Here is an 18,922-nt window from a genome sequence, read left to right as displayed (position 1 = left end):
TATGGTACTGCCTCATAAAGGTAATTCCAATCATCTCTTATTATAAACCTCTTCTTGAAAGAAAATGATGGTTGTTTGCCTATCTGTACTTTCTACTGAAATCGTAAACATTTTAAGGACCTGAAATTCTTAACCATGGATTTTAACAAGGAAGCAAAATTGTAGGGACTCATAGAATTTTAGAAATAGAACTCCGAAGATCATCTAATCCGATCCCTGCATTTGACTCTTGAAGAAACTGATGCACCAAAGACTGTGAGAGGAAACTGCAGCCCGCGTGGCTGGGTGATGTCCTCTGGTGACATGCGCCTTGCCCTAAATGCAGGTGCCAACTAGACAAGGCCCAGCACATACTCCTGCTTCTCGTGAGCAAGGAAACACGCTCCTGTCTAACTCCCTGTGCTTACAGCCTAGCTTTTTTCTGCCCCCTCCCCTTTTTTGCAAGGGTCAGTAGGGGGACAATTACAGAAAGTAAATCACATTCAGAAGTTTTCAAGATACCTCTTTTCCTTAGATTTCTCTGTCTGGTATCAATGAAGATCTCTAAATGACTATTCCTATAAGAAACTGTCTCTAAGAATGGAGGAATCTGAAAAAAAGAAAGCCAGATTCCAAAGTTAAAAGTTTTCCTAACCTAATAAATTACACTTTCTCATAAAAACTGCCATTGGCCTTCACAGACTGCACTTAAACACAACAGAAATGTGCAGAAGATGCTCGCGGGAGCTCCGGAAGCCTGCCAGCAGAGGATGAGGACTTGACACACACAGGAGCCTTATTCTTGCTTCCTGCTGGAAAGATGCTCAAAATTGCAAGGTCCTTGTGCAGAACTCACAGTTCATCTAGAATTTCTAATACTCTCAGGGATGATTTCCCACTGACTAGGACACTGTTTAGATGACAATTTAGTTTAAGCCACTTTAGCAGGAAGCCTTCACTTCCTACCACAGTAACTCTTTAATAATAATTACGTAAATAAGATTCACACGCATCTTGTCGGCCATCTGAAATTCGAGCCAGGAAGACTAAAGCGAGAGTGAAGGTAAGGGCCGAGAGGAAGAGCACTGCATTCTGGCTTCCGGCAACTACGCTCCCCTCTCCGGCCCTGGGGCTCCTGTCCAAAGCAGAGGCAACGTAAGCTGCACAGTGACACACACAAGCACACCAACGGTAATGTAATAAGTCTCAGGCTCGTTCTGTTTTGTCTCGGATACCTCCGAGATAAGAAACGAAAGAAATCCTTTTCTCCCTGAGAAAAGGGCAAAAGGAAGCTGCTAAGTTAGCTCCAGAAGTGCTGGACCGACCCCTCAAGGTCTGGGGGTATTTCTTTAACAAGAGCAGAACTCACAGGTTTTTTGAAGGAACACCTGACCCTACAAAACTAGTAAATTCCTAAGTGCCAGAGACTTCTGAGGCCAAGAGGTCTGAAAGTGCTCTTCTAACAAAACGCACAAGCATGCAACATGCACACGCACGCACGCGCACAAACACACAGAAAAGAGCAAAGAAATTAAAACTACAGTGAAAACAAAAGAATAAGACGAGAAAGAAATGAGATAAAATGAGAAACATAATAAAACTTAAGTTAGAAGTGGGAAGGAAGAATTTTAAGAGGCCAGAAAAGGGAAGCATCCAAGAGAAAGTCTCCCCTTCATTAGAATCTATCACCCAGACATTCTATAAAAATGACTTATAATCCCGAAATAAGAATGTGAAAATTCTGGATTGCGATCGACTGCCACGTGCATGAGAAGTCTTCTTAGAGGAATTAACCTTTCTGGGCTGGTGGCAACTGAGTAAGGAGTTAAGATTTTCTGTGAAGTTTAGATGTAAACATTAATGTAACACAAGGCTTTGCAGTACATTAATGATTATGCTTATAACACATGCACCCAACCTTTTAAACAGTTAATGTCTCAAAACCCAAACTGCTTCCAATAGCGCGGCTGGAACTAGCAATACTATTCTTTAGAAATTTTTATCAGGAAAACAAAAGTATTCTAAAACAAGCTCACAGCATAACAAAGCAATAGTTCTTCATAACATATACATACTCTAAAAAGGAAAGAGTGGTATAAACAAATACACTCTAATAACATACTTATCACTTAGATTGGGTATTTCCAGCTAGCACAGAAGGACAACTGAGTCACAGTCAGTCGGAAGTCAGATGAGACACCACTGGGACCCTGTTTATGCAGTGAGGGCACAGCCACAAGAGCCAGACTCAGATCATCTGAGGTTTTCTACATCTATTAATGCTCAGCAGTTTCAAGGCAGTAAGGATGAAGCAAGGCTCCCTTAAATTCTTAATGATGTTTAGTTTTGCTTCTTTTAATTTAACACTGAGTTATTCTCCACAAGATAACAAATTTCCTTAGTGCCAGAAGCAAATTCAACCGAGTATAAAAACAGACTACTCAAAAAAACCCAAAAAACAAAAATCCCCGCCTCATTTAGAATTAAAGGTGGTTATTAAACTGCTTCTCTAATGTAAGATCTAACTCCTGAAGGAGACAAGGCCGCCTTTACCACTGATGCTAGCTCCGTGCAGAGGACAGAGCATATTTCAAAGGCCATCTGAAATGAAGTAACGGGGCAATGACATGTACATGACTGTTCACAAAGTGCTTTCAAATGTTACTACGTCTGCACCTCACTACGACTTAAGACAGTCAAGTCCATTTAAGGCAAACGACATCATTATGCCCATTTCACAGACGAAAAAAGGGCCTGAGAGGTGAAGTGACTTCCTCAAGCTGCTTCCAGGCCGCAGGCACCCTGGCGCCTGGCCCTGCCCACTGAGCCCCACAGTCCTCACCCCAGCCCTGAGCTGGAGAGCACTCTGCACACAGAGCTGGAATGGCAGGCTGTTTCCATCCAGAAACCAGAGTGCTGGTGGCTACGGATTAGTCTTCCTAAAAGCACAAGAATAAAAGGTCAGATAGTTTCGTTCCTAACGCTCAACTAACCAATTCTGTGGTCATGGACAACTCAAATAGCCTTCTTTTCTGAGCCTTCAATATGGGTTACAAAAAAAGTGGCTCCAATTAAGAAAAACAGCCAACAATTATCAGATTATAAAATAACAATAACCAATGAAATCTCTCTTAACTATTATTGAAAAATACCTAAGAGGCAGAGAAAATGCCATCTCTGAATAAGTTACGACTTCTGTGATAATTTTTAAAGGAAAGAGATCACTTCCATACATATGTCAGACATAAGGTACTCACAAAACATTTTTGACAAGAGTAAAAATCAATGCTTCATTTTAGGACATACAATGAAGATCCTACACAGAACTAACCAATATTCGCTAAGCGAGCTGAGTACAAACTACATGGTTTTTAAAAAATGATGAAAAAACAACTAAAAGAAACTGTAGAAACCCCCAAAAATAATCTTAATTTTAAAACACTGGGATACGTTATAGTACATTTCCTATAAGTGATATCATACTTGAAAACAACAGAAAAAACATTAGATTTTCCTCCCACCATTAACAGCCTTGATATCACGGTCAATAATAAAACAACTTATTGAATGTTTTCTTTAAGGAAGAAAAATCCAAAGCAAAATCAGAGTTTTCTCTCTGGCTTTATGGAATATCTTTAAAGCCACTTCAGTGGAATGATTATTAATGGAAAATTATAACTGTACAAACCTGCTTATTTTTAAAGGAATTTAAAATATCTAAAGTTCAAGATAGAAAAACTAGGTATTTTTAAAGTAAACACTTACCCAAAATATGCTTGCAAACTGCAAATGGTGATTTTGATTTCCTAAATGATAAGAATATATGCTCAGCATGCTGGCGCTGCTCAGTGTTAACCATGGAAGGTGGTGCCTTGAGATTTAAAAACAAACACAAACACAGAGCACACTTGTTTAATAAGGAAGCTTGAACAATAGCAATCCTTTTACCCACAACAAGAGAAATACTTTCACTTTCAGGGGACTACGGGAGTACAAATTCTTGCTTAATTTTTCTTAAGTAACTATAGTATTAAACTTCATGATAAATATTTAAAATACAGTTTCAGGGAAAAGAAACAAATTCCTGACAAGGTTTGGATCAGAATCCTTTCAAGTTGCCTACTTTTAAGAAAGATATATTTATTTAACATCTTTTTGTAATTTTTAAAAAAAAACATAGCCTACTCATTGCCTTTTATTCCGAAATATACCACTCCATCTAAACTGACCAAGTTCAAATAATTTCTATTCTTCAGCCCTGGTGAAACTGAATCCAAAGTTACTAAAAATTGAACTTCTAAAAACAATCCTTTAAGATAGAAATATTATCAGATAATTCTACCTCAAGTTTTCTAAAATCACTATTAAACCAGAAAAATTAGGAACAGCGAAGTTTGGAGTTTACCAAACTCCTTTCTGAATAATAAATTAATCAGCCAGAAAAGCCAGCCTTCTCTCTCAACAAAAACAGCTCCTAAAAGTCTGCTCAGGTTTTTAAATTCCATTTTGTTCTAACAGTCTTTCCTCCAAAGATAATACTCTTCTGAACCAGCGCTACCTAAAACATACATTCCTAAAATATACATTCAAAGGTTATCTTTGACCTTACTAAGACCCATCTGAAGAGAAGAAGAGATTGCTTATACAGCATACAGATCAAAATATCAGATTTCTCAATTTGGGAGGGGAGGGGAGGGTGAGGGGAGTTGGCAGGAAAATAAACCTTTGTTATTGTAACCAATATAAAGTGGGGAAATCATCATTTCAACTGTATTCAAAGACTCTGGGAGATGAAAAACATAACCAGGTATATTAGATTAATATTCATTACAAACTATATCAATTATGCAACATTAGTTACTCTACTTTCAGTTAAAATAGAAAAAAAAAGAAGTAAATCCAAGAAAAATTAACTTTGATTCTCTTGCCTAAAGGAATTCTTATAATTAGCTAAAGCCAGTTCAGACTACTATTCCTAATGATATAGCACCCTCTACAGCTCTCTAGATAAAAATGAAAATATTTCCATTAAAGAACTACGTTAAATAGGTAACAAGGATACACTGTACAGCACAGGGAATTACGGCCATTATCTTGTAATAACCTATAATGGAATATAATCTACAAAAATACTGAGTATGGGGGCTTCCCTGCTGGTGCAGTGGTTAAGAATCCACCTGCCAATGCAGGGGACATGGGTTTGATCCCTGGTCCGGAAAGATCCCACATGCCGCGGAGCAACTAAGCCCATGTGTCACAACTACTGAAGCCTGCGCGCCTAGAGCCCGTGTTCTGCAACAAGAGAAGCCACCGCAATGAGAAGCCCGCGCACTACAACAAAGAGTAGCCCCCGCTCGCCGCAACTAGAGAAAGCCCGCGAGCAGCAACGAAGACCCAATGCAGCCAAAATTAAATAAAATAAATAATTTATTAAAAAGATAAATAAGAAATGATAAAATCACCTAGAAAAGTAATACAATAACAAAATAAAAATAAATCAGCACTATTACATTATCCTCAACTTTTTTACTACATTGCTCAGAGTATAACATGATCTTTCAGCAAGGTATAAATGAAATCTGGGAACACCATCTTTGTAGTCTTTTTTTTTTTTTTTAAGGTTTCATTGAAGAGTGTTGGGAATTGAGAATTTTCTACCCATAATGACAAAGAGAAAAAAACTGATAAGGAAAGGCATTTCACAATTAAGAGATAAGTCAGAAGCTGAATGCAAAAAGACATACAGCAGCACACTAAACCTGCACTGTCCGAAACAGCAGCCACCAGCCACATTTGTTAAAATTAAATTAAACAAAAAAAAATTCAGTTCCTTGGCTACACTGGCCACATTTCAAGTGCTTAATAGCACTCGTGTCTGGTGGCTACCACACTGGACAACACAGATTCAGAACATTCGTATCACTGCAGAAAGTTTTAACAGACAAACTCCATTAACGATGATAAAACTAATCATATAAGTGTAACCTCAGAACTTGAGTCTTGAGATATTGATATTCTAGATCAGTGGTTCTCAACTGAGGCAACTTTGTCCCACAAGGGACATCTAGCAATGTCTGGAGACATTTTTGGTTGCCACACTGGGGAGTGCTATTGGCAACTAGTGTATAAAGGGCAGGGATGCTGCTAAACATCCTACAATGCACAACCCAGCCCAAAACACCAACAGTGACAAAGTTGAGAAACCCTGCCCTAAGTGAATTTTCTCAAACTCAAGAATCAGTGAATGAACAATATACTTCCAAGGACAAAAAGGAAACATGGTATTCTCATCCAGTCAGTCATTACGCTAGAATTACTTTATTACCCAATATTCCGTGACAATAACTGGAACCAACTTGTTTTGCTAAAAGGATATGACAGTATTTTTTACTCTCTTACGATATCTGTGTAAAAAGTTTGCTTGATACAGTTCATTAAAGGATAAATGCTATAAAGGCAGGTGTGTATACAAAGATAATAAAAAAAGTAATTGTCTTGCTCATTCTAACTGGTGTCTATAAATCTAAAAATAAAAATGACTCACAATTAGGAAGCAAAAAATATGGTCATCTTCTGCTCATCAATATTATATGCCATTGGGACCTCCCTGGTGGCGCACTGGTTAAGAATCAGCCTACCAATGCAGGGGACATGGGTTCGAGCCCTGGTCCGGGAAGATCCCACATGCCACGGAGCAACTGAGCCTGTGCACCACAACTACTCAGCCTACGCTCTAGAGCCCGCGAGCCACAACTACTGAGTCCACGTGCCACAACTACTGAGCCCGCGCGCCTAGAGCCCGTGCTCCCCAACAAGAGAAGGCACTGCAATGAGAAGCCCGCGCACCGCAACAAAGAGTAGCCCCCACTTGCTGCAACTAGAGAAAGTCCGCGCGCAGCAACGAAGACCCAACACAGACATACATACGTACATACATACATAAATAAATAAAATATTAAATGCCATCAATGTTTTCAAAAGTATTGTTTTGATGATTCTAAAGCAGGAAAAAGAATCAGAATAATAAGCGAAAATGTATTAAAGATTCGTCTGATGTCTAGAATCAGTACTACATTTTGAGGGTGAGAATGTAACAACCAGGAGTACAGACAAGACCCATGGGGAGTATTTGAAACCTGGACTCAGTATTTACAGAGCAGAAGATGAACGCAAAGAGATACAGTCACACTCCAGACTCGTGCAGCCAAATATGGCAGTCCCTACCCCCAATGACTATGTAAATTAATTAAAGTAAAAAATTCAGTTCCTCCTCTGCACAAGGCACGTTTCAAGAGCTCAACACCCACATGTGGCTACTGGCCACCACACTGGAGAGTGCAGATATAGAAGACGCTACTCTTGAAGAAATTTAATTAATTCAACAAATATTTACAGAGTGCTTACTATAAGGTTACCTAGATTCATATGATTTGATGTGATGTTATGTGATAGATTAATGTACAAAATAACTGCTATCACTTACAGAGCACTTATTATGTATGAGGCACTATTCTAAACACTTTCCTTTTAATGTAAACGAAATCATTTAATCTACACATTAACTCCCTGGAAATAATTATTTTCCTAGTTTAGAGAAGAAGAAACAGACGCATAGAGGTTAAGTGACTTGCCAAATGTCACACAGCTAGTCACGGGGTGGAGTCAAGAGGAATGCAAACAGTCTGGCTCCAGACTCTCTATGCTCTACTGCTGCTCAATTCCTAAATGTCAACACTGCTCCATGTGTGCTGCCTAGTCTAGCAATAGGGTGATTTTTCTAACATCTTATCTGATTAGGTCACTATCATACCACTGTTGTTTTCTAATTAGCTCTCTAATTCCTGCCACAAATCCACAAAATAGATAGACCAGCAAGACTGGGGTCAAATAATTTTATATTAAAACATGGATATATTATGGACTAGAATAAAATTTCTATTAACCTTTTCTGAAATATTTTATTTATTTGGCTGTGCCAGGTCTTAGTTGCATAGTTGCAGCACGTGGGATCTAGTTCCCTGACTATGGATCGAACCCGGGCCCCCTGCACTGGGAGCGTGGTGTCTTAACCACTGGACCACCAGGGAAGTCCCTCTATTAACTTTTTAAGATAAAAATTGAGAAATTTTAGCTTATACAAGCTGTTTTGGTGTACTCCCTAGCTCCCGCCAAATATATATTCACTCTCTTTTTACCATAAGAGTCACCTTAGCAGTAAAACAAATTTTAAGAATATTAATATATTCCCTTCCACCCTGGCTTTGTTCAAAGTCTCATCATCTCTTTGCAGAACAACTTAACAGCCTCCTAACTGGTCTTCCACCTCACAAATTGCTTCCCTCAGATGAGATTTTCACACTGCTGTCAGAGTGAAACCACAGAACTGACATGTCACACTACAGGGTGAGTCCAAGCTAACTATTGTGCAAATAAGACCTTAGATAGCCCAGCCCCTGCCTATTTCTCTAGGCTCATCTCCCTTCCCCCTTTATTCATTTCTTTCATTCAACAAATATTACCAAGCAACTATTATGTGCAAACAAGGTCCCTAAACTAACACATATTAGCATCTAGCTAGGGAGACCAACATTCATTAATTAACCACACAAATAAATGTAAAATTCCAGATGGGGCAGGTGTTATCTAAGTATAGGACAGGTGAGTCTCACCTTTCTGAGAAGCTAAGGCAGGCTTTCCTGAGAAAGCGACTATGGGGAGACCTGAAGGATCAGGTGAGAGAGGAAGAGCGTTTTAGGCAGAGGGAACAGTGTATGAAAGGTTCTGTGACAGGACCAAGGACAGGAGAGGGAAGGATGGAGAAAGAACTAGTGTGGCTGATGCAGAAAAAAAGATGAGAGAAGGGTCCTCAGAAGCTGGAAATATGGGCTTCCCTGGTGGCGCAGTGGTTGAGAATCCGCCTGCCAATGCAGCGGTCACAGGTTCCATCCCTGCTCCGGGAAGATCCCACATGCCGCGGAGCAACTAAGCCCCTGTGCCACAACTACTGAGCCTGCGCTCTAGAGCCCTCAAGCCACAACTACTGAGCCCGCACTCCTAGAGCCCGTGCCCCGCAACAAGAGAAGCCACCGCAATGAAAAGCCCGCGCGCTGCAACGAAGAGTAGCCCCCGCTCGCCGCAACTGGAGAAAACCCGCGCACAGCAGCAAAGACCCAACACAGCCAAAAATAAATAAATAAAATAAATTTAAAAAAAAAAAAAAGGAAGAAGCTGGAAAGATAAAAACTTATCCAAAGCCTCACAAAGGGAAAGCAGTAATAAAACTTCAGTTCAAACCTGGGCAATCTGTCTCTGGAACCCTTCCCTTACAGCATATTTCCATCCACAAATTACGATCAAATGTCCACTATGTGCCAGGCAATGTGCTAGATGCTTCAGACACAACAGTGAGTCATTGATAAACAAAAACAAACAGAATCCATGTTCCCAAGGAGCTTACAATCCAGCAGAGAAGTCAATCATATAATCAAATAAGCAGCATAAAACTGTGGATGCCATCAATGTTACTAAAGCAAATGGTGCCATGGGAAGAGAATTTAACCTAGTTCAGAGTGGTCAGACTTTTCTGTCAAAGTAAACACCTACACTGAGATCTGAAAAATTAAATGTCAACTAGGCAAAAGAGGGAGAAGGGTGTTCTAAGCCGAGGGAATCCATGCGTGTAAGGTTCAGGAAGGAGAGAGCAGATCCAACGTGTGGACTGATGCCCAGTCTGCGCAGCCCGAGGCCAGCTTCCTCAATGTGTGACCGGGGCAGTAGCATGGGGCCCAACTCTCCACAGGGCCCCATGCTTAATGCAATACTCTGCGCTCGCCATCCTGAAATTCTTAATCATTTTATCTCTGAACCTGTGTTTTGTAAGCGAAGCCCAATGGGACAATGGAGCGTGCATGGGAGTAGTGAGGACAGGATGGTGGCCAGGCACACGTGCACATGTCTCGAGGCAGCCTGGGGCACCGGGTCAAGGTGGCTAGGGTGGGAGCTGGGCCCAAGCAGGCAGCAGCACCCGGACCCATGGCGAGGCCAGCTTGGCTCTCCATCCCCAAAGCCCGTCCCTGAGGCACCTGCACAGACATTAACTCTCCAGCCTGAGCACTGTGACAGGAAGTCAGTAAACTTTCTCAGTAAACTACAAAACAAAAATGTACACACGGACACCACAATAAAGCATTTCAGGGAGTTATCAGAATTTTTCAAAAAGTTTGATTCTTCTCTATGGAGACTTCCCTAGTGGCGCAGTGGTTAAGACTCTGTGCTCCCAATGCAGGGGGCCCGGGTTCAACCCCTAGTCAGGGAACTAGATCCCACATGCCGCAACTAAGGAGCTGGCAAGATGCAACTAAGGAGCCCACCTGCCGCAACTAAGACCCAGTGCAACCAAATAATAAACAAATATTTTTTAAAAAGAATCTCTGATTTGCAAACTGCTACAGCAAAGCAAACATCTACAGGTTTAGAAATAGAAATTAAATTCAGAGATTGTCACATTCAATGGAGAAGAATGCTATTTTAACATAAAGCTCTGTATGAACCATTTATTAATGAGGAAGACAATTTTACTTTTTTCCTACAATTGAAGATACAACCACAGGATACATAAATGGGCGTTTTAAATTACATACAAATCATTAAGCTACTTGTGGTTTCTTGTATAACCTCTGCAAGTAACAATAACTGTCACAGGAACATTAAAATATTCATAAATTTACACCTAAAATTAAATTCAAACTCACATGAAACTGATTTATGTGAAGAGTTCAATCTTTTTAGAAAAAATGTTCTGCAAGAATCATGAGCTGTAAATGTACTACAATTTACACTTGTAAATAATTATCATCTTCCCTCTGAATCCACAGGTTCCACATCTGAGGATTAAACCAACTACAGATGGAAAATATTTGGGGAAGAAATTCCAGAAAGTTCCAAAAAGCAAAACTTAAATTTGGGACTTCCCTTGAGGTCCAGTGGTTAATATTCCACACTTCCACTGCAGGGGGCACGAGTCTGATCCCTGGTCAGGGAACTAAGACCCCGCATGCCATGCGGCACAGCCAAAAAATTAAAAAACAAACAAAAAAAACTATCACATATTAGACCCACATTTCTTGAAAGTTCCATAATATTCCACTATACAGAGTACCACAGTTTATTTACCACAATTTCTTCCAAGTAGACATTCACACTGTTTCAGTTCTTTGCTACAGCAAGGTATATAAACACTACAGTAAGTGCTTTTCCCATATGTGCAAGTATTTTGGGAGGCTGAATGAAGGGGCAGAAGTGGAACAGCTGGGTCAGAGGGCATGCAGACTTTCAAGGCTCCTGTAACACACCTCCAGACCATCTCCCAAACTTGCAGCCTGCTATGCGTCCACACACGCTGTCCATCTCCATATATCCACAGCCTGAAATATCGTCTCAATCACAGGTCTGTTTCTGCACTATTCTATTCCAACTTCCCATTCTTTTTCCACGCCAGCACCACAACCCTGCAATTACTGTAGCTTCTGAATACATTTCAATAACTGGTACAAACTCCCCCAAACCCTCCTTTCTTCTTTTTCTTAACGTTTTTTGTTACTGTCATGCAATATTCTTCCAGATAATATATATTTTCTAATTAATCAGTCAAGATTTTCTCCCACCTCAAAAAAGAGTGAGGAGGGAAGAGGGATTTTTACTGATATTACATTCAGTATATAGACTAATGCGGAAGGGACTGCCACCTTAACCAGATTAGCTCTTTGGATTGAGGAACTTCAACCTTCAGATTTTCTTTTACATTCTTCAAATAAGCTGTCTAGTTTTTGTCACAAAAATGTTGTATATTTCTTATTAAACAGTGTCCTACAGTTTATTCCTCCAGTTTTTATTCTTAACAGAATGAGTTTTTTTCCATTTTTAGGCTGACCATTGTTGGTATAAAGGAAATCTTACAATTGGTTTATTTGCCTTATATCTGGCCACCTTACCAAACAACTATTGGTTCTAGTAAATTTTTTTAGTTAATTTCCTTGGATTTCTTCTTTCTGAATATCACCTGCAAATTATGATCTTTTTACTTTTCTTTCCAATATTTACTTATTTGGCTGCACTGGGTCTTCGTTGCAGCATGCAGATCTTTAGTTGCGGTAGGCGGAATCTTTTTTTTTCTTTTTTGTAGTTGCAGCATGCAGGATCTTTAGTTACGGCGTATGAACTCTTAGTTGCAACATGTGGGATCTAGTTCCCTGAAGAGGGAACGAACCCTGGGCCCCTGCATTGGGAGCACGGAGTCTTAGCCACTGGACCACCAGGGAAGTCCCTTATTTCTTTTTCTTATCTTACTGTATCAGCTAGGCCCTCCCCTTCAGAAAGTGTTGAATAATAGTTTTATTAGAACTCCCTATTTTACTCTTAAGACTATCTCCATTTACTGGTGGTTTCAAATAATTATTTTTATCATATATTTATCATTTCCTACTTTACTGAATTTTTAATCATAAAATGCTGTTAAATTTTATCAACTGCCTTTTAGGTTATCTATGGATGATTTCAAACGTCTTTCACATTTCTTCTTTGGATCACTGGTTATGTTCCAGTTAGCTGAGTTTGACACAAATCCAACTGCAAAATACAAATTTAATTAAACTGAATTTTAAATAAAAATTTCCTGTTACCTAGTTTTTTGAGAAAAAGAACTGTTAGTGCCAGTCTAATATCTAGCGCCACAGCAGAGATGAAAAGGTTGAAATAAATAAAAATGCTTACACGATACAATGAATCTTTTCAATACGAAAAGTAAATGCTATAAGCAAAATTATTAATTTTATGATGTGCACTATTGATCGCACGCACACACACACACAAAAAGCATTATACCTTATACATAGAAGGGGCTCAGGAAACACTAAATAAATGCTCAACTATTCCCCAAACACACTGCACTTGGTTCTCTCAGGCCTTCACACAAATATATCCCTCTACCTGGGACACCCCTATCCAACTGGAGAACTCCAATTTGTCCTTCATGTCTCCGCTTAAGGATCACCTAGGTTTTGAGAAGCCCTCTCTAGGTCCCATCTCAGCCTCAGATAGACGTCCCTCCTCTGTACTCTCACAGAGCAGCAGCATATGCTCCTATTATAACATCACCTAATACTCGCTAATAGTTTTGCCTTTCTTCCCCATTAGACTTTTGTTCTCCTTGAAAACAAGGCCTGTTTCTCCTGTCTCCTCAGCATACATAGCATCGTGCCCAGCACACGTGTACTGAAGAAATGCTGCAGAATAAGTAAATCAAACAAGATGGTAAGAATTTTTCTACAGCACTACATTTTTGCAGATGCTTTTAAAATGTTAACCAAATTCCAAAATAAAAGCCATGAAAACCAATCATGAATCTCTCTCATTAAAGTTGCATTTAGATTTATTAAAATCCATTCCAGCTTTAAAACAAATATATGAAATTACTTTCCTATAAAGTATCAATTAACATACATATGAAATTACTTTCCTATAAAGTATCAATTAACATATGTGCTCTGCATTATTTTATATTGTCACTGCACACACTTGTTATGGACAACCCTTTATCCAAGGGAGCCAGGGGAGCAAAACCAAGGAAATTTAAGACAATAAATAAATCACTCTTTGGATTTATGGTTCAAACAAATGCAATATTAATAACAAAAGAATACTAGGTTTCTCCATCATGGTGTCTGTAAAATCCTAACACGTCCTTTATTTTATATCTATTCACATAAAGGAGAAAATGGAAATAAACTTCTTTAAAATTCATCCACAATGAAGTCAACAAAGAAAAGTGCAGGAAGATATGGATCACACCATCTCATTTATGTAAAAAAATACATTAGGGACTTCCCTGGTGGCGCAGTGGTTAAGAATCCGCCTGCCACTGCAGGGGACACCTGTTCGAGCCCTGGTCTGGGAAGATCCCACATGCCACAGAGCAACTAAGCCCGTGCACCACAACTACTGAGCCTGCGCTCTAGAGCCCGCAAGCCACAACTATTGAGCCCGTGTACCACAGCTACTGAAGCCCGCGCGCCTAAAGCCCATGCTCCACAACAAGAGAAGCCGCCGCAATGAGAAGCTCGCACACCGCAAGGAAGAGTAGCCCCTGCTCGCCCCAACTAGAGAAAAGCCTGCGCACAGCAATGAGGACCCAATGCAGCCAAAAATAAATAAATTAATTGATTGATTATTTTAAAAAAGGACATATGTGTGCTCTTATATGCTCAGAGATCTTCAAGATGGATACCCAAGGAACAGTGACCTCTGAAGAGAGGAGATGGGGGCTTAGGGAGCCTTTACTTTCCCCATATACCTTTCTGCACAGCTTGAATTTCTTACTATTCAGAAAGGCATTGATAAGATTTTTTTAAATCAAGGATAATATTTACAGTGTATCATTTATACAAAAAGCACTACATAATGTATATTGTAAAGGCATAGGAAATAAGGTCACAGTATATTCAAACTTAATACAGATTGCTTAGGAAAGGGGACTGAGAGTGGGGAAAGGAGGGAACACTTGTTATTCTGTACATTGTGCGTTGTTGATGTACTTTAAAATAACATGTTCCAGTATTACTCTCATAATTTGTAAATGACATAAAATGTATCAGCAACTCCAAATTCTCAGGTCTGTAACTGTAACCTGCTCTAAGTTCTTACAGTCAGAGACACACTCTCACTGCTGAGAATGTCAGCACAGAAGTGTGGTCCACTTTACTAACTCTGTATGTATTTAATATCCTCTCAAAAACGCATGGTTAGGTATCTTAAGCAGAAGCCAACAACTGGAATCTTTTTGGAACAGAAAATTTCAAGACCTATTTAAACAACGCTCCATTTGCACACTGTCTTCAGAATAGATGGCGTCACGTGCATACTGTTACTAATTTACAAAAGCCCTTCCTCATTCTAGTTTGTTCACCTTCAAATTTATTTTCCAGCAAGTAACCTCACTGTCTTGAATCAGAAGACTAAGCAGTATTCACAAACATGTACAGAAAATACTCCCTATTACTACTTTGGGGGTGGGGGGCGGGGAATCAGGCTTTATGTTGAGACCTACATCTATAAATCCCATAAACATCTTTTTTACTCTAAAGGTCTAATATACTACTTTATTGGCAGCTTATCCAATAACCTAAAGAGGAAAGAATATAGGTGTTCACAGTGAAGCAACTGCAATAACCAAAAACACATTTTGAAATTTCCCATCAAGCAATAAAATTTAACATTTATAGTATTATAATATGTTGACTTTGAGAAGTAACATGGTTGAGTAAGTAAATTTTAAAAGAGTTCTGAAATGGGAGTCTGGTGATCTAGGTTCTGGATCACTCTTATCACAAATTTGTTCTGTGACCTACCTTTGGCAAGTCACTTCTACCTCTTTGAACCTCAGTTTCCCCATCCGTAGAATGGAAGGCAAAACACTTAAACTAGATTTTTTTTTCAGGGTCTCTATTTCCTGAGAGAGGCTGATAAAAGCTATAAACCCTATTACCAAAAATGTTATGTCTGCACCCAAAAATTTACTTACAATTTCCTTCTAATACCCATCGTGAACTCCCTAAGACCTCTGCACGAAAAGATCTCCTGAGATTGTTTTACACACTAAAACTCCAAGCTGATTTTCATGAAAGAAATATATGGACTACCAAATGGAAAAATTAAGCAAAAATAATTGTGAAAGACATCACTAATCACTTTGAATCCCAAAACATATTAACAGCTAAAATACACAGCAGTTTTCTACAAACAAGATTTCCTCAAGGACTTCCCTGGCGGTCCAGTGGTTAGGATTCCACGCTTCCACTGCAGGGGGCACGGGTTTGATCCCTGGCCGGGGAACTAGGGTCTCACAAGCCGCGTGGCGTGGCCAAAAAAAAAAAAAAATTTCCTCAGATGGATATCCATCCGACCCACAGACCTGATAAACGCTACGATCACCTGTTCTTTTTCTTTTTTTTAATCTTCTAATGCTAAGTAACTGAAGAAGATTTGACAATCTTAGCTATCCCCAAATTAATGAATCTACCTGCTTTCTAGTCCCACTACCCCACAGGCCAAGAACCACAGGCTGATAACAGACAAAGCTGAGCTGGAGTCCCCACTCTGCTACTTGCCTTGAATATCTGGGTAAATTACTTAGCATCTACACGTTTCAGTCCCTTAGTCCAGAAAATGGAAATGAAAGTAATAACTACCATAGTCACTGATGATTAAATACGGTAATATATGCAAAGTGCTTGCATAGTGCCTCACACACGGTAAGCACCCAATAAAATGTGAGCTATTATTGTTAATTATAATAAAATGGAATGCAGCTTTCATACTGAGAAATCATGCAGTAAGCGCTACTCTTCCACATTTTTAAATAGTAAGTGGACACTTCCAAAAAGGAATTTCCTTTTTTTTTTCCAGCCGTGCTTCAAGGCTTGTGGGATCCTAGTTCCCTGACCAGGGATGGAACTCAGGCCCCCTGCAGTGGAAGCATGGAGTCCTAACCAATGGACCGCCAGGGAATTCCCAGGAATTTCCTATTTTTAATAACATTTTTTTCAATACTATTCTCTTCTGGAAAGATTTAAAAGTACGTAAATGGATACCTATACAACACATATGAGAGGTGGTAAGGTAGAGTAGAAAGAGAGCGAGTATTAGAGTCAGACAGATGCGAGTTCTAGACCTAATTCAGCCACTTAGTAATTACATAACCTGGGCCACCTTAAGCTCTCTCTCAACCTTGTAAGGCGGCTGCAAGGATTAACAAAGTATGTAAAGCATCAAGCACAGCATCTGGCAGGTAATGTGCACTCAATTAACAGTATTTATTCCGATTCTTCTCAGCTACTCCCTTATAGGTGATAAAACTAGCTTTGCCAGGGAAGACAGAAGGTCCTAGCAAGCACAAATGCTAATTAATACTCAGGCCAGGGGGCTTCCCTGGTGGCGCAGTGCTTGAGCGTCCACCTGCCGATGCAGGGGACGCGGGTTCGTGCCCCGGTCCGGGAAGATCCCACATGCCGCGGAGCGGCTGGGCCCATGAGCCATGGCCGCTGAGCCTGCGCGTCCGGAGCCTGTGCTCCGCAACGGGAGAGGCCACAACAGTGAGGCCCGCGTACCGCAAAAAAAAAAAAAAAAAAAAAAAATATTCAGGCCAATGATGAAGGGCACATTTTAACCTTATCGACCTTAGAACTAAAGCAGTGTTTTGGGGGTCACATACTCCTTCCAAAGCCTAATGAAAATGGGGCCTCTAGCTCCTAGAAATTTTTCAGATATTTCAGGAAACGCTGTAAGTCAGAGATTTTAAGAACTTTGTATTTAGGGGGAATAGTAGCTAGTTTTTCCTGGACTTAACTTGGAAGAGTCTGAAAACGTTCTCTAAGTCAGTTTTTGTGACAAAACGATTCACCTAACTTCGCTCATAATGCAGCAAGTAAATCCTGCTTTTAATTAGGCTTCTCAGTTTCATGAGCTAAATTTCATGAGCTACCTGGTGTTGTGTGTGAAAACAAAACTTGAGAAAAGGAACTACAAACTATGCTAGAATTAGTTCAAATATTTTAAACTATGATGCCTGAACACATAACCCAAACACCGAACCAAAAGGGGAAAAAAGGTGCAAAAAGGTAACGAAGCTGGCTACATTCATTTCTTAGAAAGGCTGTGTCAATTCAAGGAATCAAATAAGCCTCTAGCTTCCAAAGAGATCTACAAGCACGGAAGTCATGATTTACAAAAAACAAAACTGAGCCAGCAAATAGTTTACTGAGTAACTAAATATGGTTTATCCTTACTTCTACTCCCTGCGTGGAAGGCTTCACCTCCTCCTTGAGTAGGTAAATAACCTACTCACTAAATTGCTCTGTTCACTGTACTGTAAGGGGAAGAAAGAAGTCAACGAGGACCGTAGACCCAACTCTTCTCAACGCGCGACCCGCACAGAGCTCAGTACTAGACAAAGTTTTGCCCCAATGACCTTGGTCCCTAAGATTCCCCTCCCTCCCGCCCGCCGGTCCTTCCACGTGCGGCCGACTGCGGTTGCCCAGCCGTGGCTGCAGGCCGGAGAAAGCACTCGCGGACCCGAAGGCACGAGGGGAACGAGCGCTGCTAATAGCACCCGGGCCGGGCCAGCCCTCGGCCAGCACCCACTCCCCAGCGGCGCGCACAAGCCCCCGACCTCGCGCCCGCCTCTCCCCGACCCCGCGCGGGAGGGCTGGGGCGCAAGAAGCCCTTTTCCTTCGGCTCCCCACTCCGCTGCGCGGCGGGGGCACCGGACACCCAGGGAAGGAACAGTCCGGCCAGGGGCACGGAAGCAGGCGCACAGCCGGAGGGAGAGTCCTGCGCCACGCCAGCCGCCCCCTCCAGCCCCGGGCTCCCGGGAGGCCGCGGCCGGCCGCCAGCCCTGCGGGCGCCAAGGCCGAGCGCAGCAGGGCCGCCGGAGGCAGCAGACGCGGGGCGCGGGGACGCGGCTACTCACCATCAGAACTTTGGCCGCGTTCTCCAGCTGAGCGATCACTTCTGGGGGCCCCAGCGCCGCCGCCATCATGGTCTCTCTTCAATGACGCGCCATGCGCTGCATTCTGGGAGCGGGCGCCCGGCCGGCCAATCGCGCGGCGCCCCGGGCTCGCGCGCTCCCGCCGGAGCCGTCGCCGCCGCCGACGTCGACGCGGGGTCGCGGGGTTAGGGCTGCGGGCGCGCGGCGGGGTGCTCCCCTTCCCTGGGCCGGTCCCCGCCTGCCCGCCGCCCGCCGCCCGCCGCCCGACCCGGGGGCGCCTCCGGCCTGAACGTGTCCTCTGCGGCCGCGTTCCTTCCGGGGCAGGGCGGCCTGCGGGACTAGAAGTGCCTGCGACCCCGCGGAGCGCGCGTCCTCCCCGCTCGCGTCCCCCCCTCACACAGCCCC

General features: G+C 41.6%; 1 protein-coding gene across 4 annotated transcripts in view; it reads right to left on the bottom strand.

The window, feature by feature from the left end:
- Nucleotides 1–18,582, bottom strand: part of XPO4 (exportin 4) — a 110,507-nt gene extending 91,925 nt beyond the window's left edge. The window contains exons 1-2 of one of the 4 annotated variants that reach the window (XM_029209885.1): nt 18,500–18,582; nt 3,745–3,850 (exon numbers count right to left, since the gene is read on the bottom strand). Coding sequence is in view for 2 of the 4 variants with exons in the window: in XM_029209883.1 (XP_029065716.1) it covers nt 3,745–3,850; nt 18,500–18,568 (175 nt within the window). In the remaining 2 variants the exon portion in view is untranslated. Of the gene's footprint in view, nt 1–3,744; nt 3,851–17,816; nt 17,822–18,499 lie in introns of those variants that run through there. The other 3 variants (XM_029209883.1, XM_029209884.1, XM_029209886.1) reach the window with 3 other exon arrangements.
- Nucleotides 18,583–18,922: the final 340 nt, after the last annotated feature.

Source organism: Monodon monoceros, unplaced genomic scaffold (genome assembly GCF_005190385.1).
Source record: "Monodon monoceros isolate NGI ecotype Baffin Bay Population unplaced genomic scaffold, NGI_Narwhal_1 Super_Scaffold_8, whole genome shotgun sequence".
In the NCBI taxonomy this organism is placed as follows: Eukaryota; Metazoa; Chordata; class Mammalia; order Artiodactyla; family Monodontidae; genus Monodon; species Monodon monoceros.
This window is presented reverse-complemented; position numbering and strand designations above follow the sequence as displayed.